At 38.9% G+C, this 26,517-nt stretch overlaps 1 protein-coding gene and 1 long non-coding RNA gene across 2 annotated transcripts in view; one reads left to right on the top strand and one right to left on the bottom strand.

Annotated features, from left to right (window-relative positions):
* Window positions 1-26,517, bottom strand: part of LOC103171389 — a 61,678-nt gene that overhangs the window by 9,263 nt on the left and 25,898 nt on the right. The gene's annotated exons all lie outside the window — the stretch shown is intronic.
* Window positions 1-26,517, top strand: part of CAMK4 (calcium/calmodulin dependent protein kinase IV) — a 242,086-nt gene that overhangs the window by 189,783 nt on the left and 25,786 nt on the right. The window contains exons 6-7 of the mRNA XM_007672810.3: window positions 19,885-19,975; window positions 22,773-22,847. Of these exons, the coding sequence (XP_007671000.2) occupies window positions 19,885-19,975; window positions 22,773-22,847 (166 nt within the window). The remainder of the gene's footprint in view (window positions 1-19,884; window positions 19,976-22,772; window positions 22,848-26,517) is intronic.

Genomic DNA, 26,517 nt, shown 5'->3' with positions numbered 1-26,517 from the left:
TCAATCATTTGTATTTTTTGAGCGTTCATGCTGTGCAGTGCACTGTACAAGCACTAGGGAGAGTACAATATTACAGAGTTAGTAGACATGGAGACAGACATTATTATAAATTAAAATATATGGATATGTACATAGGTGCCATGGGGATGAGGGAGAAGTAAATAGAGGGAGTAAATCCAAGTACAAAGGTGATGCAGAAGAGAGTGGGAGAAGAGAATATTAGGTAATACATGCTTGAAAAAGGTTCATTTATTTGGGATTGGAAATACTGGTTATTTACTTTTTAACAGAGCCTAATTCTGAAGTTAGCCCACCTAGATACTTTGAATCAATGGAGGTGATCTGCAAAAAAAATATAATTTATAAAGATTAAGTGCACTAATGTATGTATATAATAAGAATTCTGGAGAAGTAATACATTTTAAATTGATATAATTGGGATAAAGTAATTTAGATATTAGAATCCTAAAATTTTTCAGATCTATTGGGAAGATTAATTAAACTGGGTAAGGTGTATTGTTGAGCAAAAAGTATAATGTCCTCAGAGAAACACAAATAGCCAATATTTACCAGGACACTCTAAATTTTTTCTGGCCTTATTGTCCCCAAAGAGGTTAATTGATCGATAGTATTTACTGAGCACCTGCTGTGTACAGAGCACTGTAGTAAGTGTTTGGGAAAAGTACAATAGAATTAGTAAATGGGATCCTGTCCTGGGGATACAGATATTAAAATAAATTGAAGGAGGAGGAGTAGGGACACGTATATGAGTCAGTTTCTAAGAAACATAAGATACATGCAAAAGTGTTATGGGAGGTTGTGTAGTGCTTAGGTGGTTTAGAAGTGCAGAGGAGACAGTAGGGAGAAATAAATAGTAGAGATTTAATTTTTAATGGTATTTGTTAAGCACTAACTATCCATCAAGCACTGTTCTAAGCACTGGGTTAGGTACAAGATAATCAGGCCAGCAGACCAGGTTTAGTCCCTGTCCCACATGGGTCACTGTGTCAAGCAGGAGGGAGAACAGGTATTGAATCCCCATTTTGCAGTTGAGGAAACGAAGTCACAGATAAGTTAAGAGACTTGCTTGAGGTCATACAGCAGACAAATGGCAGAGCCAGGGTTAAAACACAGGTCCTCTGGCTCCTAGGCCCAGGCTTTATCCACTAGGCAGGGCTTTAAGTGAGGAAAACCTCGTGGAGGAGATGTGATTTTAGGAGGGCTTTGAACATGGGGAGAGCTCTGGTCTCCAATTAGAAGGTAAATTAATGATCCAAACTTGGTCCTAATTTGAAGGGTTGCAGTGTACCAAGGTGGGGGTCAAGGAGTCCTCTAGTTTCTCATTTACAAATCCAAATATCAAAAGGAACAAGGCATCTATGAAACCTTTAGTCCCATTTAATATTGCAAGTGATTTTTAAAAAATACTAATGCCGCTCAAATTCAGAGTAAGAGCACTTTAACTAGACTGTCATAAAGGGGTCTTTCACTTAAATAATTAAGCTTGGCCCATTTAGGTTGCTGGAGTAAAGTGCCTATCCAAGTTTCACATGATTTGGTACGTTGATATGGTCGAGGAAAATCCATGCTTAAAATTCATCTTTCCACTCCATTTTTCACTTCTCTGTCTTACTTTCAATATTCCATACAGTGTTTTGATGAATTTGCCACTTTTTCCAACCCTTTGTGTGATTTGAATTTGTTCTTTTTGCATTCTGGCACCTAAATCAATCCTAACCTTTACATTTTTCTCCTGCTTATTCAGAACCATTTCTCAGCTGTAAAATTCAAGACCTGGTTGTAAATAGGTCGGGGGAGTTTGTGTTATTCCAATCCTTGAATGGAGGAGAATCCCTCAGTTTCAGGTCCAAGCTCTTTTGTAAATCTCAAAGTGATGTCATGGTTTTGGAAGGTTATCATCAGGTTATAATTTGACTGGGGAGTAGGGGAAACACTTCTAGTTTTGACAGAGGTAAGGGGATATTTTTAAAATGCACTTCTAGCCCCCAGTGACCCCCTTTGCCCTCCTACTCTAGTTCCTGATTCAGACAAACCCTTCAAAGCAACTTAGGTAGCTGAAAACATCAAAAGGGCGGCTCTGGGAACAGGAAAATTTGACAAGAAATCCAGTAGTTTCAAGCCCTAATATTTAAGGCATTTTTGCAGCTAAAATTTATTCTCCTGTCAGTCTATACAGTTGACCCTTGCACCCTAGAGATGGGGGCAAGTGGCTGCATGTTATTTGAAAGGAGTTAGAGGCACACCTATATTTGCACTTAGAGTTTTTGAGTCCTCATTAAGTACTTCATGGAGAAGCAGTGTGATCTAGTGGATAGAGCACGGGCCTGGGAGTCGGAAGGACCTGGGTTCTAATCGCAGCTCTTCTACTTGTCTACTGTTTGACCTTGGGCAAGTCACGTCAATTCTCTGGGCCTCAGTTACCTCATCTGTAAAATGGGGACTAAGACTATGAGCCCCATGGGGGACATCGACTGTGTCCAACTTGATTAATTTGTATCTACCCCAGTGCTTCGTATAGTGCCCGGCACATAGCAAAAGCTTAACAAATACCATTAAAACCCAAAAAGTATGTAAACAAAGTCTGAGCCCTTGGGAACCTTTCATCCTTGTGAGGGTGTTGTGTTAACCCTGTTCAGGTGGGGATGTATACATGCACTTTTATTTGAGAGACCATTTGGCAATTACATTTGCATCTGCTTCCTCAATATTTTCAAGCACAACATGAGATGATTTATGAATGTTTTTTGTACAGTGTACCCTCACCTGCTGAGAGCATTGGAAAACTGGCTCTAAATGACATCTGCATACAGTGCCTGGCACATAGTAAGGGCTTAACTAATACCATAAAAAAAAGGAAAAAAGAAAATCTTCTGTTTTCTGTTCTGTGAATCTAAGTCCATCCCACAGGTCCGACCGATATCAGTGTTGTCTCATTGTGGGAGGGCAAGGAGGGATTATTCTTTATCTATTTTAGACTTTGCCAAACTTCCCTTAGGATTAAGAATGAATGCTATTTGGTACTTTATAAACACTTTGAATTCTAAAGATGAGGATAAATATTCAGATGCATCTTTTACATGGTGGAAGTGTATTTAAATGGGTCCATTTGATTTTAAAGTCATATTCATTTCTCATATAAGCAGATTATTTTGACTTTGGGATCTAAACAAAGAAGTATTCCCTTAAAAGCTGTTCACTGAGTTTTTAAACAAGTACCATCAATGCAGGGCTATTTGCAGTATAGTATATCCATACATCTCCCTTTATGTGCAGATGAAGTGAAGAGTTTAATTTCTTTGAGTTTTATACTTGAATTCTATAGAATCTTCTTCTTCCTCTTCCATTCATGCCCAAATATCCTAAAGGCTTCCACAAATACAGATTTGAGAAGCACTCCTACTGGCTAGGGCACAAGCCTGGCAGTCAGAAGGGCCTGGGTTCTAATCACTGCTCCACCACTTCTCCACTGTGTGATCTTGGGCAAGTCACGTCACTTCTCTGTGCATTGGTTACCTCATCTATAAAATGGGGATTAAGACTGGGAGCCCCATGTGAGACAGGGACTGTATTCAACCTGATGGTCTTATATCTAACCCAGCACCTAGAACAGTGCCTGGAGCATAGTAAGTGCTTAACAAATACCGTTATTATTAATAATAATAATAATTTAAAAATTAAAGGTGAATGTTGATTTTTTCTTTATAAAACTCTCAGTTGTATTTATAATAATTTTCTGATATCTATAAGATCAGTACTGATCTTGTAAAGGGAGGTCATGCTATATAAAGTAGACCTCAAGCTCTCAAACAAGCAGCATAATTAACCCAAAACATCTGCATCATGTTTATGCACAATTGAGAATTTGACTATTAACACATAAATATGCATAAGGCAAAATGATTTTCAAATGATGAACTCTTTAATATCCACAGTTGAGAAAGTAGATTTCACAGATGGGCAATAGAAATATAATCATCCTTCAAAGGCTCATTATCCTGAGGTTTCACCATGAAAATACAGTATCTCTAAATAATTTCACACAGTGAAATGTACCTGATTCACTATATTTAGACATTTTTAGAGCACAGCTGCAGTTGTTAATTTATCTGTGTGGCCTAGAGGCAAATAGTATTTCCTGTGTGATTTGTCAAGTCTATCCATATGCTAAATTATAGCCATGACATGTTGCTTCTTCAGAATCCTGGAAACTGGTGCCAGACTAGCCCAGTGGAAATTAGGAAAATCCTTCAGTGTCCCTAGGCTAATCCATACATTTTGGAAGGGGGGTGGTGGTGGTAGAAGACCCCCAAATTCTGCCCCAAGCTCCATCTCTTAATCACGATATGTAAAAATTCACACAAGGCAACTCCGATTCGCCACCAGAGCCTTACCTGATAGATATTTCTCCACATTGCTCTGTCAATCAATCAAATGTATTCATTGAATGCTTACTGTGTGCAGAGCACTGTACTAAGCTCTCGAGAGACTATAATGCAACAGGGTTGGTAGACCCGTTCCCTGACCTCAAGGAGCAGTCCTCTGAGGTGGTAGCCCGGTCTTGCCATCAGGGTCAAACATTTTCTGGACAAGCAATATCAGGTGACTAGAAGCCTCTTATTTAAGAAGGTAAAAGTTCTGCAAGATACTCTTTATACCCTGATAAAACTGAAAACTGCATTTTAGTGTGCACCTTGTTTGGTTCTTCTTCAAAAAGGGAGCAAAATAATTAAAATCTCTGACAAAATATAATGAAAAGGTATCATTAGAAGTGAGACTAGATTGGCAGCTGGTAGGAACCAAGAAATAACACGTGACTCTCAGATCCTGGTCCTTGATACTCACACAGCCCTGGGCACTTAGGTACACATCTTTACACTCTATCGTAGTCTCCCAAGCTCTTAGTACAGTGCTCTGCACGTAATAAGTGCTCAGTAACATTGATTGATTGATTGCTTCCTCCTAGCTGTAATTTATTTTGTATTGATTTATCTCCCCCACTAGATTGTAAGCTCCTTGAGTATAGTGCTCTTCAGAGTAAGAACTCAATACATATTTCTGATTGGTATATTGATTAATCGGATACGCCCATATTTTTCCGTATGATACTTGAGACTGGGGAGGCAGAAGTACAGGGAAGATATGTGGGGAAATTTACTCTCCCAAGCACTCAGTAGAGTACTCTGCACAGACACTAAATACTAATGATGATTATTGACAGTGTCTTCTTGGTTGCACAGTCACAAATACTTAATCTCCTACATAATTGTAATTTTGTGTTGGATCTGCTTCTTTGCTGAACTAAGTATGCTAAGTATTTGCATGAAGACCCAATAAAAGAAAATGGGTTGAAATTGCAGCAGGAGAGAGTTCAGTTTGACTTAAGAAAGAACTGTTTGACAGGATGATGAATCACTGACACAGGCTAAGGGAGGTTGCCATTCTGATCCTAGTGATTTTTTAAGAAGAGCGACCTGAGTGGCCAAGGTAGTTTAGTCGACTATGGTCCAAAATTTATGTTTAATTCTTTTAAATATTGAACGCATCAAGTGTTGGTTCTAGGTATTGGAAATCTCAACCGTCTATCTTAATGTGCCTATAGGAATCGACTGACCTGTGAGATGAGCGTTAAAAGGCTCACAACTCTTGAAAATTTATGAGCAGTCAAGTCTGCCAAAATGCATGTTTTCACTGTGCATAGCAGATAGAATGCTATTGCAGATCTGGGCAACATTCTTTCCACAATGCTTTTCTGTGTGAATATGGTGAAATGCAATGGTGGAAGAAACCATTTGTGCATGCTTTCTTCATCGTTCAGTTTGTGAGTGCTTTATCACAAGCTTTTTACAACATGAGGTTCTTTAGTAACACAACTCTAGCATTATAGATTGTGTCAAGAAAATGTACATTATTATGAGTCAGAGGGCTAGTAAACTCAAAGTTCCTCCAGCTCAAGTACTTCTCTGGTTCACAAAGTCCCTGATATGATCAATGGCTTACTCGTTTTTGAGCTTCATTCGCCATCAACTCCTAATTGTATTTAGATAAATTGAAGTGACTGAATACAAATTTCATTTTGAGGGGCTTTTGGCAGGTGGAAAAGCTCATTCATATAAGTTGCATTCTGGGATTTTGAAGTGATCACTTGTGCAGATTGTAAGTGCTTGAATCATCAGGCTTGAGTTCTTAGAAACGTGTTCTTTGCTTTTTGTGGAAAAGCATTGTAGAAGGGCACAGCATGACTTGGATTAGTTCAGCCCTTGGTGCTATCAATGGAAAAGCAATTTCTTTTTTATTTGAAATGAAATGTTGGGTTTAACAGCAGGGCCTAGCTTCCTAGTTCCTCTCTGAACTCTGTCATACAGCGTCAGAGATCTCAGTGAGTTTCATGTATGAAGGCCAAGTAGCTCTTTTTAAAAGTCTAAAAAATATACTCCCAAAATACAAACATGTGTATTTCCATCCTACAGGCAAAGCGTTAACTGATCTACACATAAGATAATTATGTTTTTAATTGAATTTAGAACATTTATAGTGTTAAGTTTTACTTCATTACCTCTATCTGATTTGTTTCACATGACATCTATAAAAATACTAATAGTATTTGTTAAGCACTTAGTATGTGCCAAACACCAGACTAAGCCCAGGGCTAGATACAGGATAGTCAAGTCCCACATGGGGCTCATAGTCTAAGTAGGAGGGAGAACAGGTATTGAATCCCCATTTTACAGCTGAGGTTAAATGACTTGTCCAAAATCATACAGCAGAAAAGTGGTAGAGTTGGGATTGGAACCTAGGTCCTCTGACCCCCAGGCCTGGGCTCTTGCCACATGGCCACACATTAGTTAAATGTTGTGGAAAATGATGATGATAGTGGAAGAAACACAATTAATGGAGGATTCATTTTTGTGCAAAGAAATGCTGTAGGTCCCCATATCATTCCCATCAAGTGCATCCTCTAAGATTTAATCGGTAGAACCTCTTCTCTCTGCACCTCCTTTTAACATCCAAGATCACATTCCTCAGACTCTTCTCCCCGTGGTCCCTCAAAAGACCTCAAATTTGATGAACCCATTTTAAGCCCTAGTTGAAAGATCTTTCAACCATGATGACATGCTGAATTACGGTAACCATATTAATCAATTGAGAAGCAGCATGGCCTAGTGGAATGAGCACTGGCCTAGGAGTCAGAGGACCTGGGTTCTAATGCTGGCTCTGCCATTTGTCAGCTGTGTGACCTTGGACAAGTCACTTAACTTCTCTGTGCTTCAGTTCCTCATCTGTAAAATGGGTATTAAAGTTGTGGACCCCATTTGAGACATGGACTGAGTCCAACCTGATTAGCTTGTATCTACCCCAGTGCTTAGTACAGTGCCTGGGACATAGTAAGTGTTTAACAAATACCATAAAACCAAGTCATGTTAAGGTGGCATAGCTCCTTGTTATGCTCTCTATCATGTTATGTATCAAGAAACTCCCAACCCAAGAGCTAAAATTGAATAGACCCCTGAAAGATTAAATGTGTGATCCCTCAAGCAGAGTTTGTGAAAGGGTAGCTATGTGCATCATATAGACAGGGTTACTAGAGTATTAAATGAGCACTTAATAAATACTGTAAAAAAAAACCACAAAAACAAGCCACTAGTGGAGATCCTGGTGTGTCACCCAAGCCAATCTTTTGTATTTTCCAAGTACCTAGAACTATTTTGCCAAGAATCGTTAACAAAGGAGTGAAAAGTCTATAACGATTCACTCAGTGATAGAATCATAAACTGAAGAGGAAAAACTGAGAACAGCACCGGGCTCTGCTGACAACAAACATGGCAGCACAACAGAAGTTTTCAATTTTTATGTGTGCAAAGTGTGGTCAGAAGTGAGGGTCCCACATTTGCCTTTTCAGCCATAAATAAGGTGAACTTGACTATCAGGGAAGCTTCTTCTTTGAGGATGAAGGACAGCCAGTTAACGTGTGTGTGTATAATCATAAACTAAGTGAGGTAATTATAAAGTAAATTGTGCCATGTAATCTTGATAAACAGAATCAAATTATACTAGATGGGGATGGAAGGAATAAGCAACTATAAATGTATATGAAATTTTGTAGGAAAAAAATTGACATTGCCAATCTCACTGTAAAACTCTCATCTAATTTAGCTTTCCTTCACTGAAAGAGCGTGGATATTCCAAGAATATTGATGAAAAACAAAGTTTCCTGCTTAGCAAAGATGATTTGCAGTGATGATTCTCAGAACTAGAAAATTATATCCTAGAAAATAAGCTTGGAGAAGTCAGGGGTCATGTCTTCTCTCTGCCTTGTGTAGCAAAAATATTGAGTAATTAACGGTGGTGGTGGTGGTGATGGCAAAATTCAAGAAGTTGATAGAGTAAGATAATGAATTGAGTATTTGGAGGGATCTTGCCCATCAAGAGTATATATTCTTTGGCACGAGGTCAAGATAATTAAGTAAAATTTAGCTTAAAATAAAAAAGCAATTGTTTTTCATTGGAGAACCTGGCATGATAACCAAAGATGATTTCAGCTGGATCTCAGCCAAACTTTTAAATCATTAATTCCATGGCAGCTTTGAATGGCTTCTAATATTTAAGTAACTGAAAATTGAAAAGTGTGTGCCTTACATAGTCAGGTATATCATGTTGTTTTTGTTCAGTCAATGTGAAAATAGAATTGACTCTGCCCAGTGAAGTCTGTCAAGGTAAATAATGGAGATAATTCAGGTTTGCAAATTGCCCAACGCTCCACTTCATTTTGCTGAGCAATTATGAATTGTAAGAAAATTGGAAACTACCACCCACAGTATTGTATTTCTTTTCTTAAATATTCTGATGTTCCCTGGTAAAGTCAGTCTTAGCACTTTTTGAAGTCCTGAAGATGTTGCCCTAGAATATAAGCTTTTGGTAGACATGAACTTTGTGTTTTAATCTAAAAATAACCCATGCTGTAAACTCGGTTCCCGAGAGTTTGGAGTCTAAAAATTGCATGAAGTCTTCATTTTAAAAAGGACAGTAGACTTTCATAAATTCAGACGGCTCAGTGCTATTATCTGCATAATCAAAAATGTGAATATTCTGCCTTCTTGAAAATGGTATCTGATACCACTAGATCTAGAATAGCTCCAATTTTCTATATATGCAGTTCATAATTGATTCTGAGTGGTTGAGTCTGCTATTTTTCTATGTACTATCAGAAAAGAGAATCCTTTGTCACTCCTTGCCATTGGAAGTAATCAGCGGATCCATATGTAGGGTAGCAAAATGGAGTCAGAATCTGAATTGGGGACCTTGTGAGGGGCCAAAAGTCATCCAGATAAACCCGTTCCAGCTTTCTGGGATGGGGAGGGGAGTAATGAAGGTTCTATTGGACAGTACTTGTGAGGGGGAAATGATTCAGTTTTTTGAAGCAAGCTGACTCAGCCCTTTAGCTGATTTTCAGTAGAAATACATTTTGTGTTTTCTCCAAATCAGAATTACAAGAATAGCATTATTTTCTATTTTTCACATTAAATGCAGTGCCTTCAAGGTGCGTGTATGTGTGTAACCATCTTATAGTGCATGCTGCTGTTCAGAGGGTAAAATAGTATAGATGGCTAGGCACAGCTCATCGCCGCTACTAGAAAAACACATCACACACCTATCCTATTGGCAGGAGGAAAATACCTTTTCCTTTCTCCCAACCAGAAACTGAAGTCCTATGGAGCAGGCAACCCCACTATGGCCTCTGGTTGCTGAAGAGGCAAGAGTGGCATTTAGCAGCAGTCCTGGTACCTGAGGGTCCTTACTTATGGAAGCACTGCTCACCCAGAATGCCAAGAACCCAGAATAGGCCTTCCCTGAATAAACCCTCTTTTCATTTTCTTCAGTGCCCTTCTGCTTCACCCTGACTTGCTCCCTTTATTCATCCCCTCTCCCAGTCCCACAGCACTGATGTATATATCTGCAATTTATTTATTTATATTAATGTCTGTCTTCCCCCCACCAGACCGTAAGCCCATTGTGGGCAGGGAATGTGTCTGTTTATTGTTGTATTGTGCTCTCCCCAACAGTACAGTGCTCTGCATGCAGTAAGTGCTCAGTAAATACGAATGAATGAATTTCTTAGCTTGTTCTATCACACCACAAGGATTTGTAAATCTCCTTTTTGTTATGCTTGTGGGCACCATTCCTATTGCATCTTTGCTTTACTCCAAGCAGTTGTCTTCAATTCCATTTACCTGAATGCTGCTTTGGGAATGAACGTAACAACTTAAAAGATCATTTGATTTCTTTCTTAAAACAAAATCTAAAAAGGAAACTTGGTTTTCTTTTCAATAAATGATTCCTCTTTGTCCTGTTAAGTTCTTAAAAAAATTTAAGCATTCTCCCAGCAAATCCAGAGGCATTATCAATTAACTAAGTGCATCCCATCGAACTCAGCATGGCTGTAATTAAACTAAATTACTGTGCAGTGGTTTTCATTACACAGTGACCCAGTTTTTGTTAGTATTTTTGCTTTGAATTCAAGGGGTGTCTAGACATGTAATTAAACTCTTTCCAATGGACCTATCATTCTCTATTTAAAGCAAATTTGATGTTGTAGTGATTGCATTTTCAGGTGGAAAGACCAAGTTGCAGAGAGCGAGAGCGCCTACAGTTTCTTTAATTCTGCTCATCATTGTCATCCATGCTTAGTTTGGTAACTTTCTAGACGGATGAGCTTGGAATATTTGTAAAGTGAAAACACAGCATTGCATATTATGTCCAAATGAATTGAGGAAACAAATTTAGTTTGTGTGTGAATTGGGTTCTTGAGGAAATGACAGAGATAGGATAAGCTCTTCTCTGAGTCTCGGCAGTGCACTTTAATTTCAGTCTTGGAAAAGCGTTTTCCTAATGCAGAGCTTTCTAAGAAAGGTGTTTATGTTCAGGTGTTGAGAAGTATACAAATTCAGACCAAACCATGAGAATCAGGGCTGTCGACTTTTCCTGTTAAGCCCTTGGGCAAATTTGTAGTGGAATGTTGAGAGGGGAGGGCTTTGACCAAGAGAGGAAGGAAAAGACCCTCAACCCTCTATAGAAAACAGCCCCATTTTCCATATGACAGAAGAATGCAAACTTAGTATCAACCTCAACTCTTCACAGTCATTCTATTCTCACATCCAACCTGCTGCTAAAACCATCTCATTTTCCCTCATTCATCCAATCATTCGATTATAATTCAAGCGCTTACTGTGTGCAAAACACTGTACTGAGAGCTTAGCACTGTACTAACCTCACAAACTTTTTCCCTCCTCTACACTCGTGCAGCCACTACCCTGGTTCCAGCACTTGTCATATCACAAGTGGTCTAATTTAGCACCCTCCTTGCTGGTCTCTCTGCCTCCAGTCAGTCCCTCCCCAGTCCAGCCCATCCTCCCTACTGCTGCCCAGATCGCCTTCATAGAACATAGCTCAGCACACATCTCCCCTCTCTTCAAAACCAACTGGCTGCCAAACTCGGTCAATCAGTGGTGTTTATTGAGCACTTACTGTATGCAGAGCACTGTACTAAGCACTTGGGAGAATACAACAGAATTGGCAGACACGTTCCCTGCCCATAACAAGTTTACAGCCTAGAGGGGGAGACAGATTCCTTAGCACTGGCTTTAAGCCTCTCCATGAACTCTCCACCTTATTTATTGGCTCTCCTCACCCCCTTATCTCCCCGTTTGCACTCTTCTCCTCTCCTCAGCCTACCTCCTGGCTGTATCCTGCTCTCACCTTGCCCATCTTCGATGTCTTGCTCTTGTTATCCCAAGGGCCTAGAACTCCCTTACCTGCCATAACCACCCGACTTCAACCCTCCCCACCTTCAAATCTCTCCTAAAATCTCATCTGTCCCAACAAGCTCACATCATGCAAGGGGCCTGGAAGTCATATCTCAGATCAGAGCTTAGTCCTCCCCTGCAATAGAATTTGGCAGTTTGTCCTTTTATAGCCATTTTAGATCATTTGATTATGGTCATTCTACTTTATTGGTCTAGTAAATAAAATTATTACCTTTGTAGTTAAAATAGCACATAGGAGCACATAGGAGAAGGATTAATTTTTAACAGACCTCTCAAAAATCCCTCAGTGGCAGGTGCGTGTATTTTCTTCAAAACAACCCCATGAGGATGGGAAGAATGCTTAATTTACCCTTATCTTACTCAGCATAATACTATCTCAGTGAATGATTTCATATTTGTTCAGAATGTTTTTCAGAATATGATATCCTCTTCACAATCACTGTTCTTTTTGTTTTCCAGCTATTTTAAAAGTAAACTGGAAAACTCACCTTTGAAATGACTAATTGTTGATATTCAACAAGTAATATATGTACTTGGTACACAGATGTCAAAGATTTTACTGCAACTAAATATATTTAAGTGATGTTGCCATGGAAATACATTGCTATGATGTAAACACAAATTTTCTGCCTAACAATATCTGCTTCTAACAAATTAATAAAGTAGCAAGCAGACAAGCACCCTTCTTGTACTATATAAAACTATCAATTGAAATTTAAAAGGTAAATCCAGGACTGACTTGGAAAGCAGCATTGCCTACTGGATAGAGAATTGGCCTGGGAGTTAGAGGACCTGAGTTCTCAATCCCACTCCGCCACTTACCAGCTATGTGACCTTGGACAAGTCATCTAAATTCTCTGTGCCTCAATTTTCTCTTCTGTAAAATGGGGATTCAATATCTGTACTCCCTTCTATTGTGAGCCCCATGTGAGACAGGGACTGTGTTCGACCTGATGATCTTAGAACAGTGCTTGACACATAGTAAGCGCTTAACAAATACCATAATTATTCATTGCTATTATTATCATTATACTTTAACACACAGTTTACTTACATTGGACGTTCCCTTTATGTTCCTAATTGTTAACTGATAAATTTCATGGTTTGTACAGAGAGTAGAGCTCATCAAGGCATTTGCAGCCAAATTGTACAATGGTCTAGAAACATCAGCTCTCTGAGGTCTGAGTTGATTCAGCAGGCAGAAAGAGGAAGAGATCTGAAGCCTGGTTTGCAGACTGGATCTCATTCCCAGAGAATTCTAGGAAATGTGGGTTTCTTTCCTCTGATAAATGGAGCTCCTCAGCAGTAAAGCTAAAACACTAAGTTGCCTACTTGCTTTTCCAGTTCCTACTTTGAATAGAGGCCTGAACATTTCCACTGGTAGCCTCTGCCAACAATTTTCCTTTGTAGATATTTCTGAACACTTTTTGCCCCGCCCTTTCTAGGTGTTCATTTGGAACCAAATGTATATTCTTGTCTGGTCTTTTATTCTTTAGTGAAGTCAACAGATAATAATTAAAAAAACCCAAAATGAGAACTCACTTTGCCTTTTTTTTTAGTGAATGCCAAAAGTAAATAAGATAATCTGGCTAGGCAGTCAAATCCCTTGAGCTTTTTTTGATGACTTATTTCCTCTTTTATAAATAACTTCCAAATATCTCACCATGATACCTAGAGCCTTTTCAGTTATCCAAAAGTTGCCCATATCAGTTTACGCTATTTTTGAAATTGAAAACCCATGTCAAACAGTAGCTCGTTAGCTGTGCCATTATTAAAGCCTTGGAAATATTTTTAGCTTTCTCATTTGACTATCTTAAAAATAGGACTTTGTTTGCCCTTTTAAGAGCATATCACTCTTAACCTCTTTCACCCTTAATAGTTATTTGTTTCTTTTACTTCCTCTGACTGCCATAAATATCTTGCTTAAGTCTTCAGCCATATCTGAATGGGTCAGATGTGTTTTTTGAAGAGTTAAGAGAATTAGTTAAATGTCTGTCAAATGTTCTTAGAAATAGATGCTGATAAATATTTTTCAGTACTAGGTCATGATATACTTAATTATCTTGTCATTTCCTTTTTGGTTCTTTTCAGGGTTATTTTGCATATAGGGAGCATTCAAACTGGATGCCAGTTTTCCATTTGATTCACTTGACCAGGAAAAATCTTTTATTTTTTTCAGTTACTATAATCATTACAATTTCTTTTAAAAACTACAATAGCTGGTGTAAAGAGCAATGTTTGACAAATCATTTCAGCAATCTACAAATGACTCCTTGCACTAAATGCCATCCAAGCCAGAATGTGATGTTTTAGTGCACAGTTTGGATACAACCTGATGGAGGAATCTATGGAAACAGGGATATACACGATCATTAACTGGTGAAAACCTGATGCAAGATCACATTGAGTTTCTATATCAGAAACACTGTTAATTGGCATTATATAGATAACTAATCAAAAGTGTTTAAAATCACTGTTACTATATACTCGCTGGAAACAGTAAACTTAAAGCAGTTACAGATTAATTCCCTATAAAATGCTAATGAACTGACACCAGTGTTTCTGATACAGAAACACGATGCATATACTGTGTCCAACCCCTCCCTCCTCACCTCAATCTAATTCTCTTCCCCTCTTCAAATCCCTACTTAAAACTCACCTCCTCCAAGAGGCCTTCCCAGACTGAGCTCCCCCCTTTTTCCCTCTGCTCCCTCTACCTCCCCTTCACCTCTCCACAGCTAAACCCTCTTCTCCCCCCTTTCCCTCTCCTCCTCCCCCTCTCCCATCCCAGCCCCTCAGCATTGTACTCATCTGCTCGACTGTATATATCTTTATCACCTTATTTATTTTGTTTATTTTGTTTAATGAGATGTACATCACCCTGATTCTATTTAGTTGCCATAGTTTTTATGAGCTGTTCTTCCCCTTGACTCTATTTATTGCCATTGTTCTTGTCTGCCCATCTCCCCCGATTAGACCGTAAGCCCGTCAAACGGCAGGGACTGTCTCTATCTGTTGCCGACTTGTTCATTCCAAGCACTTAGTACAGTGCTCTGCACATAGTAAGCGCTCAATAAATACTATTGAATGAATAATTATCTTGTATCTACACCAGCGCTTAGAACAGTACTTGGCACATTACTATAAATCCTGTCGGTTCCACTTTCACAACATTGCTAAAATCGCCATTTCCTTTCCATCCAAACTGCTACCACGTTAATACAGTCACTTATCCTCTCCCACCTTGATTACTGTGTCAGCCTCCTTGCTCACCTCCCAGTCTCCTGTCTCTCCCCCACTCCAGTCCATACTTCACTCTGCTGCCCAGATCATTTTTCCACAAAAACGTTCAGGTTATGTTTCTCCACTCCTCAAGAAGCTCCACTGGTTTCCCATCCACCTCAGCATCAAACAGAAACTCTTCACCCTTGACTTTAATCCCCATTTTATAGTTGAGGAAAATCTTGTAGCAGGAACGTCTTAATTTGTTCAATAAATTTCAGGATTAATATATGTTCATATTATGTCCTTAGTATGCCTATTCATGTTAGTGTTGCTTGTCATCACTTGTAATTTTCTGGAAGATAGAGCCTGTGACTTTTTAAGTTACTCTAAGCAACACTTCACTTGGTACCATATGCAAATTGGCACTTAATAAGTGACTTTGATCATGAGTTCTTATTTTTCCACTAGTCCTGCCTGTTGCTGAACCAACTTGTAGCTTGTTAATTCTGTGTAGGACCAAGACAGTAATAAATTTAAAAAAAAAACTGCTTTGAGAGCTTTTAATGGTTAAGCCACTGTTTTTAATATCTGACAAGCAAGTGGTATTTTATTCAAATGAATTTAAAAAGCCCATTATTGCTTTCTTCAAATAGTGTTTGTCACTGAGGCTAAAGAGTTATTTTATTTTTATTGCTATTAATAACCAAATATTTTACAGCACAGCAAATTGCTTCTTCATACGCTTACCTGATTTTTTTACTCAAATATTAATCTTCAATTATAATTAAACAAGATGGTCTATGAAATGCAAGCTAGCAGTTACGAATTATGTTAAAAATATTAACTTGGTAAATTGTAGACATCAAACCTTTTAAATAGAATAATCAAAATCTGAGATATTTTGTTTAGTCTTTTCAGAAAATAGAAATTACTTTTTGCATTACCAAGTATTTTTCTTCCACAATTCAAGCATAAAGAAGATAGGAATTTTTCACCTTCTATTGCATACACCTTCTATCTTCTCTGTCTTTAAAGGAAAAAAAAACTACTCTTAAATACTAAACTAGAAATAGCCATGAGAGGTCAACTGGTATGTCGCTATGCCTACAAACAGGACAACTCTCTGTCATGAGAAGCAGCAGTGGAAAGAGCATGGGCCTAGAAGTCAGAGGACCTGGGTTCTAATCCCAGATCTGCCATTTGCCTGCTGTGTGACCTTGGTCAAATCACATAACTGCTCTGTGCCTCAGTGTCCTCATCAGTAAAATGGTATTCAATAGCTGTTCACTCTCCTACTTAGACTGTGAGCTCCATGTGTGACAGGGACTGCAAACAACCTGATTAACTTGTACCTAACTGCCCCAGAGCTAAAGTGCTTAACATAGTAAATGCTTAACAAATGCTATTAAAGAAAACCTTCTAAATCATCCATCAATCAATCAGTGGTATTTATTCAGCATTTACTCTTTGCAGAGAACTGTACTTACCACTTGGGAGAATACAACAGAGTCGTATAACCATCCCAGAAAGAGATAAGAGTTCCAGAAAACCATCTTTTGACTATGAAGTCTCCTATGCTGAAAGGCGGTAGTTGAGTAAAAGTCTTTTCCAGGCTAAATCTTTACCTTCTTTAACTTCTCCTCATAGGTCTTAATGTTCATCCCTTTAGTCATCTTTGTAATCAATCGATTGTATTTATTGAGTGCTTAACTGTGTGCTGAGCACTGTTCTGAGCGCTTGGAAGACTACAACACAGCAGAGTTGGTAGACTTGTTCCATGCTCACAAGGAACTTGAACCTTCTCTGACAATATTAAATTATGATAGGAAATCCATCAAGCAGATGAAAAATGGCAAACCCTCTGAAGCAGATGGAATCCCTGTAGAAATCTTGTTTTATTATTATTTTTTCATGGTATTTGTAACCTCTGAGTAAGGGAGAGAAGCTTACAGTTTGACTCCATGCTCTCATCATAAGGATCTGGAGTGATGAAAAAACCCTAGAGAGCCTTATGATTTATGAAGAATCCCCAAAGGGGATAAACCTAATGATCAGAACTAAAGAGGCATTGTCTTGTTTTCTTTCACTGGAGAGAACTTTGCAAGGATTCCCCCTGGATTGGTTCGTCTCTTTTGGTATGAGACTCTACCAGGAATCTTAGAATAGGTTTGGAGACCTTCAGAGCGCACTCAGTGTGATTGTCACTTCTCAGCAACAGCAGGAAAATGCCAAGAACAACATGGACAACTTTATATGTGATTTTTCCTTAGCATCAGAAAGGCCTTTTGACTCAGTCATCATGAGGCATTGTGGAGGATTCCTCTGAAAGTCTGGGTTCCCTCCAAAGTTCATCACTGTTTTCTGCTTGCTCTAGGATGGCTATGAGCAGTAATGGATTTAATACAGACCCCTCCCTGCCCCCCCCAACTTTGTGATTAAGATGCAAGTTAAGCATATCTGCGTCATTGTTCCAACACTCTTTTTGCTATTTCTCTCTATGTTGCTCCATCTGACCATCAACAAACACCCACTCAGAGTGGAATTAAATTACCGAACAGATGGAAATCTGTTCAATATCAGTCATCTTAGAGCTAAAACTAGTATCTCCTCAGCTTCAATCCTTGAACTTCAATATGTGCTCACTCAGAATCGTATCTCCAAGCAAATGTTGATGTTAGGGTCTAGTAAAAAGTGGGGTTGCCACAACATTCAAAGGATGATTTCATCAAGAAAAACTCCTTCTGTGCATAGACTAGTCCAGCGATTCAGGTCCATGGTGAAGTTAGCTAATATGGACTATTTCCTGTGCCCAGGTAGCCAATTCTCATGGAATGTTGTCATTGTCTCAAACGTGTAAGTGTACAAATGCAGCTATTGGACCCCTGAAGAAACAGAGGTTCAAGAAATGTGACGTTAACCTGAAACCAGGTGTCAGTGATTCCCAGTGTGCCATATATGGATCTGAGTGATGGAGAGCATAGTTCCATCGTCACCTTAAGGGGTTGGAGAAATCCCATCAACACTACCTGCAAGAGATTCTCCATGTGAAATGGGAAGACAGCTAAATTAATTATTAATCACATAGCATGCTGTACACAGTAAGCACTCAATAAATGCTATTTTTAAATGGTATTTGTTCAGGGCTTACTACGTGCCAGGCACTGTACTAAACGCTGGAATAAATACATGGTTGGACACAGTAAAATCCCCATTTTACAGATGAGGTAACTGAGGCACAGAGAAGTTAAGTGACTTGCCCAAGGCCACATAGCAAGCAAGTGGTAGAGCTGGGATTAGAACAGTGATGATACCCTTGATGATTAATATGGGAGCACTACAAGTACTGGTTGTAATATCCAGCTTCGCTGGCCTAGACATATGCTTAGAATGACTTATTTCAACACTCAAAGCAAATGGTGTACTCCCAGTTAAGCCAAGGGAAAATAACTAAAGGGATGATGGAGAAAACATTTTAAAAAATGTCCTGAAATGCAACAGTTTGGAAGCCTCGTTCATGGATCCCTCCATGTGAAGATGGAATTTAATGCCAAGAATCCCATTTTTTAAAGCCACATGCATCAGTTGAGAACCCTGAACTCCACACTAACAGCAAACCTAGCCAGTTATGGATCAGCCTTATCAGCCTATTGGAAATACTCATCCTCCCCCAGCCTGGAACTCCCTCCCCCTCCAAATACACCAGATCACCACTCTCTCCACCTTCAAAGCATTATTAAGGTCACAATCTCCTCCAAGAGGCCTTCCTTAATTAAGGCCTCTTTTCCCTGGCTCATTCTCCCTTGTGCATTGTCTATGTGCTCGGATCTGTGACCATTTGACATTCATCCCGCCCCCAACCCCATAGCACTTATGTACATATCTTTAAATTATGTATTATAAATTACTTATTTGTTCATATTAATGTCTGTCTCCCTCTCTAGACTGCAAGCTCATTATGGGCAGGGAACGTGTCTGCTAATTCTGTTGTGTTGTACTCTCCCAAGTTAGTACAGTGCTCTGCACATGATAAGAGCTCAGTAAATGCCACTGATGGATTAATTGAAAACAATTGGTAGTAGCAATCCATGTCCATAAAAGAAGCTTACAGTCTACAAGTTCAATTAGTATGGTTATGCAAGGTCTGTGTTTATTCCGTAACTACTCTTATCCTAGAATTTCATAATAATACTCTGCTTATTTTAATGGCTATGTTATTCTACTGGTAAATTAGACTTCAGTGCCTTCCTGACTGCTGGATTCTTGACCATCTCTCTGTTACAGCATGTGAAATGATTAGTAAATTCTAAATGGTACTTTAAGTAGGATATTAAATAATCTCTTCCAAAGAAATTTTCCCTCAACTAGGAGTCGATGCCACAATGCAAACTGTATTTCATTTTCAGGTGACAAATTATATTTTAGAATCCAATGATGAGGCATTTTGAAAATGTTTTCTCTGAAATGGTTCACTTGTTTACTCATATTGTAGGTTATGTGAGTAGTTCAAAGAGATTTAGAACAAGTTGATTTAGGAATGATATGATAATACCCCTCAATGCTTTTTAGGCCTTTTTTTCCTCATGCTTTTATCTCTGTGAGTCCATTTCCTTTGTGTAAATTGAAGGAAAAGTTAGTAATGCACAAAATATTAAACACAGACTATTTATGCCTTTAATGATTAATTCAGCTTCTTACAAATTCTAATAAGATCATGCACATGTCTGCTTAACTGCACAGAACTGCACGGGGTAATAATACTTTGGCAATATTTTCCTTCATTCAACTTTCTGAATTTCCCTGGCTTGACTTTTCTGTTTAGTACCTTCATGAAAATGGTATTGTCCATCGTGATCTGAAACCAGAGAATCTACTGTATGCAACTCCAGCCCCAGATGCACCCCTCAAAATAGGTAAGAAACCTAAGTAGCCTGCACCTTCATTTGTTAAAATCTGCCGCCTTTGACAAATAAATATCCCCTTCCTAAAGGGTATTTTCTGGACTGTTTCTAATCAGAAAAGAAATGAGAAAACATGATGTCTTTGGAGTTTGTACTATCGATTATAAAAGAAGCAGCTTGGCCTAGTGGATAGGCCATTGGACCTGAGTTCTAATCCCAACCCCACCACTTGTATACTGTTGTGACCTTGGGCAAGTAACTTAACTTCTGTGTGCCTCAGTTACCTCATCTGTAAAATGGGGATTGAGACTGTGAGCCCCATGTGGAAGGGGGACTGTGTCCAACCTGATTTGCTTGTATTCACCCCAGCACTTAGTACAGCGCCTGGCACATAGTAAGCATTTAACAAGTACCATAATTGTGTGCCAGGCACTTCACTGGCTATAGGTACAAGATAACTGGTTTGGTCACAGTCTAACAGTAGTAAGTCTTTACAGAAAGAATGTTCCCCAATTCTCCAACATTGCTGTGTCCACAAAGTGAAATGAAAATACACAGTAGTTAAAATGAACACGACTAGATATATGAATCGATTTCAATCAATAGCATTTATTGAATGCCTACTGTATGAAGAGCACTGTGCCAAGAGCTTGGAGGGTTTAATAGAGTTAGAAGACGTGATCTCTGTTCTCTGGAGGTGAACGATCTTTATTCTGGAATGGTGAATTGTTTATTAGAACTAGCTTCCCAAATGCTTAATATATTGCTTTGCCCTAAGCAGGCAACCAGTAAGTACCATTGATAATGACAATGAGCTTTATAAAGTCCCTTGTGAGGGATAGATTGGCAAAGTGAAATTTATGTATAGCTATTTGTTTCCCTTTTTTTTGCAAGAGGTGTGTGATAAGCAGCAAAATATACACTTCATCTCCTTTTCCTGATCCCCTTCACCTTAAGCTGTAGGTGCTCAGAACGAGAGAGCCAGAGTGGGGAGAAAGACAAAATAAAGGACTTGGATGATCAGTCCACTCTTGGCTAATGGGTATTGCCTGCACTAAATGTCTTTCTCTAAATGGTTCCTTCTCTGGGAGGAAACCAAGTGTCTTCTAGAGCTGAGGTTTTCAACCAAGGGTATGGGTATTTCCCCCTGGGGATTCTTTAGAGCACAGCTGGGGGGGGTAAGACCATTGTGACAGATAATGGGAACTCCCGGGGAGGGAACAGTGAGATGAGAGTGTGCTGTGGCTTAGAGTCTCAGCAGGAGTAGTTTTCTCTTGTCACCTGCTTCAGTTGCTGCCGGTTGAAAGATGAGTGGGAAGGATAAGTGGGAGAAGGGAAGGATAAGTGGGAGAAAGGAAGATAGGGAAGGAGATGGGGAAATTATAGAGGGTGGGGGTCACTTCAGGTGAAACTTTGGTTATGCCAGAGTAAATTTACTATACATTTTTCTATTTTGCCATATTCACCAGTTTTTATGCTAAAGCCTGTGCTGTCTGCCTACAGTGGATGTTTAATTTTGATTTAATAGAGTTGTAGATTCCAAATATCTTAATGTTCTCTGTTTATAAAATAGATGAATCGAGACAAATCTGTACTTCAGTTACCTCATCTGTAAGATGGGGATTCAGACTGTGAGCCTCACGTGGAACAAGGACTGTGTCCAAACTGATTATCTTGCATCTATCCCAGCATTTAGTACAGTGCCTGGCACATAGTAAGCACCTAACAAATGCCATAAAAATAGACAAGACAGGGTTTTTCCAACTCAGCCTCCAATTCTTTCCCCATAAATTTAGAAGGCACTTTACTGTGGGGTTTCTATTTCCTTTGACATTTCTTTTGGAAATATAATCCCCGAAGAATTTTCTTTAAATGGATTGATAGATAATTCTTTTTTATGGAGCTAAGCCTTTTTATTATGAAGGACTCTCAACTACTTTACTGATAAAGTACTAGTCACCTGCCATGGAAATGCATTTGTGTTTGAAGGGTAACAAGGCAGAAATTCTGCACTAGCAGCTCTTTAGGACAGAAGTGAAGAGTAATTTCCACAGTTTAAAGTGCCAAATGTGTCTTGGGCCAGATAAATGTCACTTAGCAACTGGCTCATAATGATAATACCCGTCAACGCTTTTTAGACCTTTTTTTCTCACGCTTTTATCTCTGTGATGTCCATTTCCTTTGTGTAAATTGAAGGAAAAGTTAGTAATGCACAAAATATTAAACACAGACTATTTATACCTTTAATGATTAATTCAGCTTCTTACAAATTCTAATAAGATCATGCACATGTCTGCTTAACTGCACAGAACTGCACAGGGTTAATAATACTTTGACAATATTTTCCTTCATTCAAATGATGTAACAAGTCTTCTTTCCTTTCCACATAATATTTAATTAGACAACCATTCCCAAATGAGTTAAGGCCCATAATATTTATATTCTGATGGCATGTCCATATTAATATTTCTGTTCATTAACATCCATTTTCCCAAATGATATTTTTGAAGTTCTCTTATTTTGCATTTGGCTCTCTCCAGACTAGGTTCTAAATTATTCATTAATGTTATATTATTTTTCACAATTGTTGTACTTTACACCAACCATAAGTACAGCACTTAAATAAAATGCAATTTGACTGATTCAATGTAAGAAATGTTTAATTCATTGTAATGGATTGTGGTTGGTTTCGCTGTTTAATTTGGAGTCATTTTTTTTTTAAAGTAGAGTCTAATGTTCAGCATAATGTGCATGTCACATTAACATTTGATTATCATACAGATATGTTATGTTTTTTTTATTCCATTAGCTGATTTTGGACTATCCAAAATTGTGGATGATCAAGTGACCATGAAAACAGTATGTGGAACACCAGGGTACTGTGGTAAGTCTTTTTAGTCTTTATTTCTATTCACAGTTTATGCATTTTCAATTTCTGAATTCTGCATTTCCTCCAAGAGGCCTTCCCAGACTGAGCTTCTCTTCTCCCTCTACTCCCTCTGCCACCCCCCCTTTACCTCTCCGCAGCTAAACCCTCTTTTTCCCCTTTTCCCTCTGCTCCTCCACCTCTCCCTTCCCATCCCCACAGCACTGTACTCGTCCGCTCAACTGTATATATTTTCATTACCCTATTTATTTTGTTAATGAATTGTACATAGCCTTGATTCTATTTAGTTGCCATTGTTTTTACGAGATGTTCTTCCCCTTGACTTTATTTATTGCCATTGGTCTTGTCTGTCCATCTCCCCCGATTAGACCGTAAGCCCGTCAAACATCAGGGACTGTCTCTATCTGTTGCCGACTTGTTCATCCCAAGCGCTTAGTACAGTGCTCTGCACATAGTAAGCGCTTAATAAATACTGTTGAATGAATGAATGAATGAATGCATTTACCATTTATGCAGATAGTTGGCATCGAAGAACAGGACAGTAAGGTGTGGAGTGTTTTTTTCTTGAAAACACACACCTCATAAGAGTAAGGCCAGTGATCAAATGTATTTTAGATCAGAGATTCATCATTTGAATAAAATACAGTATTTGACTATTCCCATCAAAAAATCACATGAATCCAGCCTCTTTAAAGCAATCAGTCAATCAATGGCTAGGCCCTTTTAGTCCCATTAGTATGGAGAAATCCAAATAATCATTTCATCTCCTCTCCCAAACCACACTCTAACTAGGGACAAAGTACACCTGATTAAGCGGTGCTGGTGGAAAATGGGGTGTAGAGAAGCAGGGACTACATTGTGAGGGTTGGTTTGGGAGGGAAAATAAAAAATCAGGCTAGAAAAGCTAAATATCGCATCTGATATTCTTGAGTGTCCATTATGCCTGGATTTTTGCTTCAGGATTATATTGTTACCTGTATATTTATTTTTTTTAAATGGAACCAGATGATCCTCTTCTTCATTCATCTTATAATCATAGAAGTAATAATTGTGATATTAGTTAAGTACTCACTGTGTGCTAAGCCCTGTACTAAGTGTTGGGGTAGATATAAGAGACTCAGGTCTGATATAGTCTGGGGTTACAGTCTAAGGAAGAGGGAGAATGGATATTGAATCCCACTTTACAGATGAGGAAACTGAGGCATGTATAAGTGAAGTGACTTGCCCAAGGTCACACAGCTGGCAAGTGACAGAGCTGCAACTCCAAGACCCACGTTCTTTCACTAGGTCACGCCACTTCTCCGAGTATATACTCTCCAAATACTTCTAAAGGTTTATTTCCCAGATCCTCTTTCCACACCCGCAACAGATAGGTTTGGGATTCAAGATCCTGGGTGGCCCTCTCTCGTTAAGCCTTGAAGATGTGGGCAGCTTTGAAAATTGGAAAGGAAAGACTCATCACCGGAAGGATGTGGGAGTATGTGTAGGCAGCATTAGAAATCAATATGCTGTATAATTTTAACCAAATAAAGCTAAAACAATCAGATAAATCATTTCAGTTCTTCCATCAGGGTTACATAGCTCCAAGTTGGGTGTCAATTTCAAATATAATTTAAGATTGATATCATCCACGTTAGGCAAAGTGTTAGTACTTCCCAGTTAACATCAAACTCCAAAGCGGCAGTTGCCACAGGGCGTCCTGCTAGACTGATTGAAGCTTTTTTACTTTTTAACTGAGTCACCATCAAACCCCTTCTCTCCATCTCCCACCCAACATCTACTTCTTTATGTGTGTTCTTGCATTCCGATTTATAGCTCCTTTTAACCTGAGAGTTTTGCTCTGATATTGGTTTTGCTTTGGGGGAACTGAAATATGAAACAGGGGTCATGGTTCCAGAGACCTTCCAACAACTCAGTATCAAAGTGCGCTATCCCTCTGAGGGTGGAGTAGGAACCATAGTTAGGAAAAATCAATAGTGGAGCAGAGAATGATTGCTCTCTGGCTACAAGATACTCATCTCCAGCTTCATTCTCTATTAGCCTATTCTTTCCTGTCTCTCAACTCCCCCTTTCCATTGTCGGATCTCTTCCTTCCAATCAATCGATCAGTCATATTTATTGAGTGCTTACTGCGTGCAGAGCACTGTACTAAGCACTTGGGAGAAAACAGTGAAACAGAGTTGGGAGACATGTTATTCTGGCCCACAATGAGCTTACAATCTAGAGGGGGAGATGGACATTAATAAAATAAATAAATTATGGACATATACATAGGTACTGAGGGATCAGTTGGTGAATATATAGCATCTATTGAGCATGTCTCAATTCCTCTCCTACATAGCCCCATGTGACCCCACTCTTTTCTCTAATTCAGTGTGCTCTTTCTCTTTTCTTGCTGTTATAATGGGAGAAAGAATATTTAAAAATAATAACGCAGTAGAACATGCAAAGAATTCTTGCAGCGTTTGCTCTAACAAATGGATAAATTCCTCCCTGCATCTGCCCTCTAAGGGCTTCTATGGCAACTTTGCTATATGAGTGGAAGCCCTACATGTCAATGATAGATCTTATTTTTTTAATATCTGCCCAGCCTTCTTAAACAGTTTAGCACCATACTGTCAGCTGTAATGGTGTTCAATTCACAGTTGATAGGATTAATGGCAGGAGCATGATGAAAGAGCTAATTTCATTTTATTTACAGGCCATAAGTAAATATAAAGGCCCCAATTTTAGATCTTTAAAGATGGATACATTTGAAAGCACATCCTGTTAGACTCATCTAATCCCTGATTTAGTGAGGCTTTTATTTCTGTAGAGGGCAACATCAGCTAACAAATTTTGCCATGGAACTGTCTGGAGAATGGATACCCATGAATCAGTGACAAATTGAGGGACATAAATGAAATAGGAAGAAGATAGGAGTAGATTTGAGGAGCAGCGTGGTCTAGTGGAAAGAACAAGGTCTGGGAGACAGAGGTCCTGCGTTCTAACTTCAGCTCCAACGCTTACCTGCTGTGTGACTTTTGGCAAGTCACTTAACTTCTCTGTGCCGTAGTTTCCTCATCTGTAAAATAGGGATTCAATACCTGTTCATCCTCCTATTTAGATTGAGCCCCATGTGAGACCTGATTATCTTGTATCTACCCCAGTGCTTGGCACATAGTAAGCACTTAGCAAATACCACAAGTGTGTTATTATTAATAGACAGTAAGTCCATTAAATTTGTAGATGACCTTGGAAGACAGAATCAGAATTTGGTAAATTGGAGGCGAGATGAGAAATAGAATGAAATCCACCAAGTTCCCATGCCAGTATACTCGGGGAAACGCAAGATGAGAGAGAATTGGCTAGATGCTAGTTTGACAGAGGAAAAATTCCAAAGATCAATCTATCATATTTATTGAGTGTTTACTCTGTGCAGATCACTCTACTAAATGCTTAGGAGAGTACAATATAACAGAGTTGGTAGACTTGTTCCCTGCCCACAAAAAGCTTACAGTCTAGAGGGAGAGACATTCATTAATACAAATAAATGAATAATAGCTATGTACATAAGTGCTGTGGTGCTGAGGGATGGTGAATAAAGTGTGCAAACCCAGGGAGACACATAAGAGAGTGGGAGGAGATGAAGTGAGGGTATAGTAGGAGAAGGCTTCTTGGAGGAGAT

This window comes from Ornithorhynchus anatinus, chromosome X3 (assembly GCF_004115215.2).
Source record: "Ornithorhynchus anatinus isolate Pmale09 chromosome X3, mOrnAna1.pri.v4, whole genome shotgun sequence".
In the NCBI taxonomy this organism is placed as follows: Eukaryota; Metazoa; Chordata; class Mammalia; order Monotremata; family Ornithorhynchidae; genus Ornithorhynchus; species Ornithorhynchus anatinus.
This window is presented reverse-complemented; position numbering and strand designations above follow the sequence as displayed.